This window comes from Trachypithecus francoisi, unplaced genomic scaffold, assembly GCF_009764315.1.
Source record: "Trachypithecus francoisi isolate TF-2019V2 unplaced genomic scaffold, Tfra_2.0 Lachesis_group5, whole genome shotgun sequence".
Taxonomy (NCBI): domain Eukaryota; kingdom Metazoa; phylum Chordata; class Mammalia; order Primates; family Cercopithecidae; genus Trachypithecus; species Trachypithecus francoisi.
In genome coordinates, this window is record NW_022681470.1 from 91,718,670 (window position 1) to 91,728,476 (window position 9,807).

A 9,807-nucleotide genomic window follows, 5' to 3' on the forward strand; every position below is an offset into this window, starting at 1 on the left:
TAGACTCTTGCCAGTTTTACAACCCAGAAATGTCTATCTCTAAGACTTGGGAGCCGTTCCTTTGAAATGTAATCATCTAGAAAGATAGTGCCTCTATCTCCTGTATGGTAAAACTCTTAGAATTTATTATTTTATCTACCAATATTTCTTTCTAATTCTAAAATTCTGCTTTTATCTTTGTTAGTTATTGCCTTCTATTTTTGTTAGTTTTATTCTTTTAAACAAATTGGATAGTCTTCTTCTTTTCTTATATATTTGTATATGTATTCAGTTGCTTAAGACTTGCTTCCTTTAAATTGATAAATTATAGACATATGTCAATTTTTTTCAAGTTCTGTTGTGAATTACCAGTTCCATTATGATCAAGGAATATTATGTGTACCATGTCGAGTTTTGGAATATTTTGGAGGTTTTCTTTGTGAACCAATGTATCACCAGATTTTGTTATTATTCAAAAGTGTTTAGATAGTAGAACTATTTTTGAAGTCCATTTTAAAATAATTTCTTCAAGAAGGAATTGTTGGAAACATATACATTTATTTAATACATGTTTGAATATGACTGACTCCCCCAACTTATGCTTTAACGACGGTTTGGCTTGGTAGACAATTCTGAGGTCATGCCTTTCCTTGAAGACTAAACAAGCTAATTATAAAGAAGTTTTACCTTCTTCTTGGCAAACTAAATCAAAGTTAATTTTCTAGCACTATTTTCTGTAAAGCCTAACAAAGCTGAAATATTGACTGAGCTACTAGCAGTATTTTCCATGATTGGCAAACTGCATCTAAACTGGGAGGACTTTGACTAGGATTATATAAGCCCGATGGGAAGCACAGCTGGGGTATCCCCAAGTGCAATGTAACTCTTGAAATTTAGCATGTCTCTTGTAGTGGTGACCTCTGGAAGCTACACACATACACTCATGGGTATTACAAGTGATACTGATTTCTACCAAGCATGAAGCTTTTGAGCCAGGGTGGCCCCTGTACACATCTATGTGCATTGTTTCTGAGGTATTAACTGGAGGACTAGAAAATATCTCCTGGATCACTATGAGGATTCTCTCTAAAGACACAGCTGATACATCTATGCTAATATGCTGTGTTTCTTGTTTTACATCTCTCCACAAAGCAAAAGGTACAAGATATGGCCTAGTTTGCCTTACAAATGTCAATATCCAGCCTAGCCCCAAGGTCACTCCTACAGACAAGGTGTTGCAAATATCAAACGTTTAAATATTAAGAATGGCTGCATAAAATCTAATACAGAAGAGCAATAAAATAAAATCAGTCATCAACGGTTAAAATATGTTATACATTATGATAGTTAAAACAACATTGTACTGGTACATGAATAGCCAAAGAGACAATAGAACAGAATAGAAAATCAAGAAACAGTTACCAGTGCATGCAGGGTTTGCCATTTTAAGTGGCATTTTAAATCAGTGGGAAAAAAAGAATGAATTATTTTACTGACAACTAGTTGTGTTGGAATATATAAGCAGCCATTTAGATGAAATACAATTGGATTACTCTTCTATATCCTATGTCTTACCAGCTGATTATACATAGTTAAATCATGTCAAAATTTTAAGAGATAAAGCTTCCTTCTCTGAAATGAATTTTGTTTTATTTGCATTTCAGGAGAAAGTTCTGCCGCTAATGAACCTAGGTGAGAACTCTTCCTAGTAAAAATTTTAATTCTAGAGGTGTCCCTCATTCAGTTTTAAATACCTACTGTACTCTGCTTGTATGTTGAGATTGAGGCTATGTAGTTAACATGATATCTTTCTATAATACTTACTCTTGTCTCTACTGCATTACATTTATGCCACCAAGGCACTGTCTTAAGGTGGTCCACATGATCCTAGGTGTTATCTTGTATAGGATTACATACACTTAAATTAACATATAAATTCATATATTCAAGATTATTGAATATCTTTAATGTATAAGTAAGTTTTTGTTAGATATTTAGAGGAATGAACATACCCACAAAATATGTATTTCCTCAAGGGACATACTGTGCTCAAGGGACATACTGTATGTAGTATATGTCCAGAGTACAAGAAGGAGTGAGAGAGATAAAGTAATGAGAAAAAGGCAGGCAAAGTTTTATGAGAGTTTATAAGAAAAAAATAGATTCTGGAGCAATATCATTGTCTTATGTATAACTTTTGAAAAAGCCAAAGATAAGGAACAGAACATTTTGGCCATATCCAAGTAGACAGTCTATACAAAGGGCCATAAAATCACCCAAGCAGAGAGCCATGACTGCAGGGCTTTTACCTGCTCTCTCCTCAGCCAGTCTCCCTTCTGTTCTCACTCACTGCCCTGGGGACTATCATGCAGTTAATTCACTTTCTCACAGAGCTGATTGTAGGCTGAATCCTCAAGAGTTCACTTATTCAAGCCCAATCCGAAAAATGGAGGAGCTGCAGCCAGTGTATGTCAATGGTGAGTGTCTCCACTGGGAGGGGCTCTGAGGCTGAGGCAGAAAAGAAAGAGGAGACAGGAGTAGAGACCATTAGGTGGTCTAGGCACCTCAACCCCTGAGGCCCAATAAATAAATGACTCTCTCAGAATCATGTTGGGGTTGGAAGGAAGGATATAATCATTAAGCCAGGGACGGGGAAGATGTGTGTGAAGTGAACCCTTGGCCACCAACATCTGTGAACTCTTGTCTTCTCCCTGCAGTGGGCTCTGTAGATGTGGATGTGGTTTATTCTCAGGTCTGGAGCATCCAGCAGCCAGAAAGCTCAGGTGAGAAACTGCAGAGTGGTTCTTGTCAAATCGCTTGATTTTCCTGTCTCAGACTCTTGAGTAACTGGGATGACAGGCATGTGCCACCATGCCCAGCTAATTTTTGTATTTTTTAGTAGAGACGGGGTTTTACCATGTTGGCCAGGCTGGACTCAAACTCTTGACCTCAAGTGATCCACCTGCCTCAGCCTCCCAAAATGCTGGGATTACAGGTGTGTGCCACTGCACCCGGCCAGCAATAGAGGCTTTAATACATCGCTTGCCCTTGATAGGAAATCTGTTGATCCAGGAGGGAGCAAGAGACACCTGGAGGTAGGCTCTTGTGAAGAAACCAAACTTAAAAAAAAATAGGGAGATGGTTTAATAAGTCTTCATTTGAATGGGGTTAGATAGTCAGGGAGAATCTAAGATTCAAGGCAAAAGAAGGAAGTCAGGCAAGAGTGAGCATGTCTAAAGTCCAAGAGGAATTCTCTCAGGTGAACAGGGTCATTAAAGTGTCTCCTTTGAAGGATCTGCAGTCTTCGTATGGGATGGGAGGAATAACTGAATAAATCAACATGACCTAGAGAATTTTCACTTCGACATGTAGTTTTGCAGGAACTGCTGAGTCCTGCAGCAGTGCAGAGGAGTGTCCTTTAAGCTTCTGCTCCAGTGCCCTTAAAACTATAACCCTTATACTAACAACCCTAAAAGCTATCCTTTGTTCTGTGCTCCTGGTTGCCTCTGATGGAGCCAGTGGCTCTTGACAGCTTGGCTGATTTCCTGGTCAGTAGTCATCTAGCTACTCTCCTCTGAGCCTCTGAAGCTGGGTCCTCTGCCTTCCTTGCTTAGATTTATGTCACTTCAACTTCCTATAGGGAGTTGATTACTCTATCATTGTTTTTCTCTGTCTGACCAGCCTAGCAGAATCAAAAAGTGCAGTTATTTTCCAAGCTTCTGGCTGTAAATCTTCAGGGGAAGGAAGGGGATGTCATCCCACTGTGCATACCTGGAAAAGGGGGAAAAGAAGCAGACATCACTAAACAGCTCCTGCAACCAGACTCAAAACACTGTGTGATTCAGAGGCTGTCTTCTGTTATCTATGATTCTACTCCAATTTCCTTCTATGTACTGAGGAGAACCACACATGGTTGGTTATCTCAGGAACATAAAGAAACAACAGGAAACAGCCCTGACAGAGTGCTGTAATAGAGAAGTCAAGAGGAAAAAAGTATAAAGACAATGACCTATGGGAAGTTGCATTAGAGAAGAGAAGCACTTCGTTAGTAAGTGCTGGTGGAGGGCTTGGAAGATGGATAGACTCTTAGAAGGACTTCAGCATTAACAACTTTAAGAAAGGATTTTACAGAACAGGAGAAAATGGAATTCCACACACTAAGCATAGTAGTTATATGCCCTGGGGCATAAAGTCTGGGAGTGAGGCCTAAGTAAGAATGCAAGAGCTCAGAACTATTACTTTTTTCTTAACAGCAAACATCAGGACACTTCTGGAGAACAAGGTGAGCTAGACTCCTTGGAAGTTCATCTTTCCGTCCTCCACCCTATTTATTTTCTTGATCACTTCTTTCCTTATTCCTGTGTGTCTCTCCCAGGACTCCCAAGTCATCTACTCTTCTGTGAAGAAATCATAACACTTGGAGGAATCAGAAGGGAAGATCAACAACAAGGATGGGGCATCATTAAGACTTGCCATAAAACCTTATGTAAATGCTCAAGGCTTATCACCTGCCACAGCCACAACATGCTTCAGGAGCCACCTCCTGTCATCATTTTTGTTCTGATCATGTTCCTTCTCCAATATCCTCTTTTACTCATTAATATTCATTGAACTGTTACTACATTCAGACATTGTGCAAATAAATTATTTCTGCTACCTTCTCTTAAGCAATCAGTGTGTAAAGGGTTGAGGGAAGAATAAGCAAGAGATACAAGGTCTCATCTTCATCTACTGTGAGGTGATGAGAACAGGACTTGATAGTAGTGTATTAACTTACTTATGTGCTGCTGGATACAGTTTGCTAATATTTTGTTGAGAATTTTTGCAAATATGTTCATAGGGAATATTGGCCTGAAATTATCTTTTCCACTGTATCTCTGCCAGAATATTTGTATGAGGCTGATGCTGGCTTCATAGAATGAGTTAGGAAGGAGCCCTTCCTCCTTGATTTTTTGGCATAGTTTCAGCAGGATTGGTATCAGTTATTCTTTGTACATCTGGTAGAATTCAGCTGTGAATCCATCTGGTCTGGGGCTTTTATGTTGGTTGGTAAGTTTTTTAATACTAATTCAACTTCAGAGCTTGATATTGGTCTAGGAAGGGTTTCTGCCCCTTCCTGGTTCAATCCTGGGAGATTGTATGTTTCCAGGAATTTAGCCATTTCCTCCAGATTTTCTTCTTTATGTGCATAGAGTTGAGTGTAAACATAACTTATATGCCCTGGGAAACCAAAAAATCTGTGACTTGCCTTATTGCAATATTTGCTTTATTTTGGTGGTCTGGAACTGAACCTGCAATATCACCAAGGTATGTCTACAGTTGCAAAAATGTGATTTTTCACATAGTAAATATGAGCATTTGCAATAAACTATGATATTACTTTTATAAGTATATTGAATAAAATATAAATACTTTATGGATTTGATACTGTCATATTTTCTTTTCTCTGTGAATGCACATTTTCCTTTTTTTCCTTCCAGCTTATATTCTAGGTTTGGGGGTACATGTGTGAGTGTGTTATATGGGTAAATTGCATGTCACAGGCGTTTGGTGTACAGATTATTTTGTTACCAAGGTAATTAGCATAGTACTCAATAGGTAATTTCTCTTTTTCTTTCTTTCTTTTTTTTTTTGACGGAGTCTCGCTCTGGTGAGTGCAGTGGCATGATCTCGGCCTCACTGCAAGCTCACCTCCCTGGTTCACACCATTCTCCTGCCTCAGCGTCCCGAGTAGCTGGGACTACAGGCACCAACCACCATGCCCAGCTAATTTTTTGTATCTTCAGTAGATATGGGTTTTCACTGTGTTAGCCAGGATGGTCTTGATCTTCTCACCTCATGATCCACAGACCTCAGCCTCCCAAAGTGCTGGGATTACAGCCAGGAGCCACCGCCCCCAGCCCTCAATAGGTAATTTTTCAATCCTCACTTTCTCCTCACCCTCCACCCTCCAGGAGGCTCCAGCTTCTATTGTTCTCTTCTTTTTCAAAGAAAAATTTTAAATTTTTGTGGGTATGTAGTAAGTGTATATATTTATGGGGTACATGAGATAAATAGTAAGTGTATACATTTATGCGGTACATGAAATGTTCTGATACAGGCATGCAATGTGTAATAATCACGCCATGAAGAATGGGGTGTCCATCCTCCCAGACATTTATCCTTTGCATTTAAAACAATCCAGTTACATTATTTAAGTTACTATAAAATATAAAATTAAGTTACTACTGATTATAATTATGCTATTAATAAGTAGGTCTTATTCATTCTTTTTATTTTTTTGTACCCATTAACCATGACCACCTTGCCCCCTATTGTTCCCTTCACTTTGTGCAAGTTTTTTTTTTTTTTTAATTTTATGGCTGTGAATGCACATTTTCACTGGTATTTTTTCATTCAAAATTTTAGGTGCAATATAATTCATCTTTATTTCTGAAAATACTTTACTGATCACTTTCATTTTAAAAAATTTCTGTGATCATAAGCCTCTGTGTTAAAACATTTCTTCTGCATTGAATTATCTTTAGAATTAGTATAGGTACAAAACTGACCAAAACCATGGAAATAAATTACAGATTTTTTCAAAAATTATTAAACATAAAAAGGTAAATTATATTAAAATCCACCTCTTAATGACTCAGTGGAGTACTTTTTAACATTTTAGAATTGAAACATGTATCCTTGAATAAATTTAGTCAACTGATTCACCAGACATTTATTGAAAATCTACAAGAACCAAGTGTTAGGCATATAGAATGTAAGTTTGCAAAAATCTCAACCCTGAATTCTATTTTAATTTTCTTAAAATAGACACATGTCAGCACTGAGAAATCTTCACATGAAAAAACTGGAATAAAAGGACTTTTTATTTTTTTAAAATATGTTTTACACAATTTTTTGTAAGACTTGTCTAAAGATCATTAATGTGTCTTTATCACTTAAAGACACCTTGTTTAAACCAAATACACATGAAACATTGAGAAAAATAAGAATACCCCAACCTGCTTGACTGTCCTCCTTAGAAGCTCACTTAAACAGTGATCTCCTTTAACTGCCCATTGGTCCTGTCCAGTGATGGCGGTAGGTAGTCACCATGCCCATGCCTTCAGTATTCTGATAGCTGCTAGCTCCTGGGTTAATCGTAGGGATGAGGTTGTCCCATTTTGTGATAACCCCACGGGACATCCCAACTTTCAGTCCCGGATGCTCAGAGATCAGAAATTAGGTGGTGGATGTTTAGGATGCTTAATTCCTATGAAGGTCTTTCCTAGGGACACTCAAAGGTATTTCCATTTATTTGGTTCCATCTACATGAAATCTCTCAAAATTTCTGTTTTATATGTGTCATTGTGCTTATGTACATTTCTCCTAATTTTTGTTTCTTTGGTCATTTTAATGGTAATATGTAAAGAAAAGAAATTCAGCATGAAAATAAAAATAATCACGAGGATGATAATAATCTTGAAATAAATATCTCTCTTCTTTATGATACTTTCTTTACTGTTTTTTCTTTTTTCTTTTTTTTTTTTCTTTTTTGAGACAGGGTTTTGCTCTGTCACCCACACTGGAGTGCAGTGGCATGATCATAGCTTACTGCCTTGAACTACAGGCACATGCCACCATGCTCAGATAATTTTAAAAATATTTTTGTAGAGATGAGCGTCTCACAATGTCGCCCAGTCCAGTCTTGAACTCCTGGCCTCAAGTGATCCTCCAGCCTTGGCCTCCCAAAGTGCTGCGATTATAGACATGAGCCAGTGTGCCTGGCCATAATTTGTTAAGTTTATATACATATCACTTTTTCTCATCTTCACTGTCTATTCTGAACTGTAATTCTGTTCCATTATTTTGGTCTATCCATTCTTGGCAGCTATCATGCTAATTTTATTTTTAGAGTTTAAGATGTATTATTATATTATAGCTGATATTTCCTTGTTAGCCATTGTTAAAAATAATAGATAGCAAAATGAGTTTTGAGAGAAATTACTAAAGTGGAAGAAATTATTCTTCCTGATGTTAAGGATTATTATATAGCTACAGTAATAATGACAGGATGTTACTGGTGGAAGGATAGACCCATAGGTCAGTGGAACAGGACAGAGGACTCCAAAACATACCTACACAAATATGCTCAAATGATTTTGACAGTCTATGAAGCAATTGAAAGGAAGAAGTGTAGCCTTTTCAATAAATAGTATTCAAGAAATTGGACATCCGTAAGCAAAGGAAATGAACCTTAATCTAAATCTCACATCTTACATAAAAATTAATTCAAAATGGATCACATACTCAAGTGTAACATGTAAAAATTTAGTAAATTTAGAAAAAAACATGAAAAAAATCTTTGGGATGAACTAAGAATAGGTAAAGAGGTCTTAGAGTTGACACTAAAACAAATAATAGAAAAGATTTATAAAAGAAAAAGTCACTGAATTGGATCTCTTCAAAATTAAAAATCTTACTCTGTAAGAGATCCTGTTAATAGAATGAAAAAGCGATTTAAAGGTTTAGATAAAATATTAGTATCCAATATCCAACAAATGGCTTGTATCTAGACATTATCAAGAACTATCAAATGCAACAGTAAAAATAAACAATCCAAGTTAAAAATGGGTAAAACGTGAACATTCTCCAAAGAGGATTTACATACAGAAAACAGGTAATAATCACATGAAAAGTTATTCAACATTAGCCATTAGAGAAGTATAAATTAAACTAACAATGAGACATCAGTACACATCCATCAGAATGGCTAAAATGAAAAATGGTAATCGCATCGTCTTACAAGGAGATATGACATTCTCTGAGCATCCAGGACTGAGAGTTGGGATGTCCCATGGGGTTATCAAAAAATGGTGTAACCTCATCCCTACAATTAACCCTAGAGCCAGCAGCTATCAGAATACTGAAGGCATGGGCATGGTGCCTACCTACTGCCATCACTGGACAGGACCAATGCCCAGTTAAAGGAGATCACTGTTTAAGTGAGCTTCTAAGAAAGACAGTCAAGCAGGTTGGTGTATTCTTATTTTTCTCAATGTTTCCTGTATATTTGGTTTAAACAAGGTGTCTTTAAGTGATAAAGACACATTAATGATCCTCAGACAAGTCTTAGAAAAATCGTGTAAAACTTTTATTTTTTTTTTAAAATAAAAAGTCCTTTTATTCCATTCTATCTATTCACGCGAATAAGGTTTCTCAGTGCTGGCATACAAGGGATACTGGCAAGGAGACAAAGAACCTGGATCACTCATTCATTGCTGGTGAGAATATAAAATGGTAACCGCTCTGGAAAACAATTGGCATTTCCTTTTTAAACATGTATATACCATAAGAACCAGCAATCACACTACTGAGCATTTATCCCAGAGAAAATGAAAACCTATGTTCATGAAAAATCTGTATATGTGCGTTTATAGAATCTTTATTCATAATAACTAAAACCTAGAAACAACCCCAAAGTCCTTCACTGAATGAATAAACAAGTTTTGGCACATTCATACCATGGAATGTTAGCGATAGAAAAGAAGAAATTATTGATATATACAAAGATGGTTCTCCAGGAATGTACTAAGTGAAAAAAATCTATCTAAAAAAATGGATTTCCATTTATTTCCACACTTCCATTAATATAGCATTTTTAAATAACACAATTATATGGATGGAGAAGAGATTAGTGATTGAAACCAGAGATTAAGAGTGGAGGAAGGCCAGTGTGACTGTGAATATGTAGCAAAAGAGAGTCCTCTGGTGATGACAGTTATTTCTCCTGATCATTATGGTGGTCATTACATAAAGCTACATATGGGATAAAATTGCATAAAACTA

The 9,807-nt window shown here is 36.7% G+C and overlaps 1 protein-coding gene across 2 annotated transcripts in view; it reads left to right on the plus strand.

Moving 5' to 3' along the window:
* FCRL2 (Fc receptor like 2) overlaps positions 1–4,650 on the plus strand; it is a 31,636-nt gene extending 26,986 nt beyond the window's left edge. For both annotated transcript variants that reach the window (XM_033197325.1, XM_033197326.1), the window contains 5 exons: positions 1,644–1,671; positions 2,371–2,456; positions 2,697–2,762; positions 4,233–4,261; positions 4,355–4,650. In XM_033197325.1, the coding sequence (XP_033053216.1) occupies positions 1,644–1,671; positions 2,371–2,456; positions 2,697–2,762; positions 4,233–4,261; positions 4,355–4,393 (248 nt within the window). In that variant the 3' untranslated portion in view covers positions 4,394–4,650. The remainder of the gene's footprint in view (positions 1–1,643; positions 1,672–2,370; positions 2,457–2,696; positions 2,763–4,232; positions 4,262–4,354) is intronic.
* Positions 4,651–9,807: the final 5,157 nt, after the last annotated feature.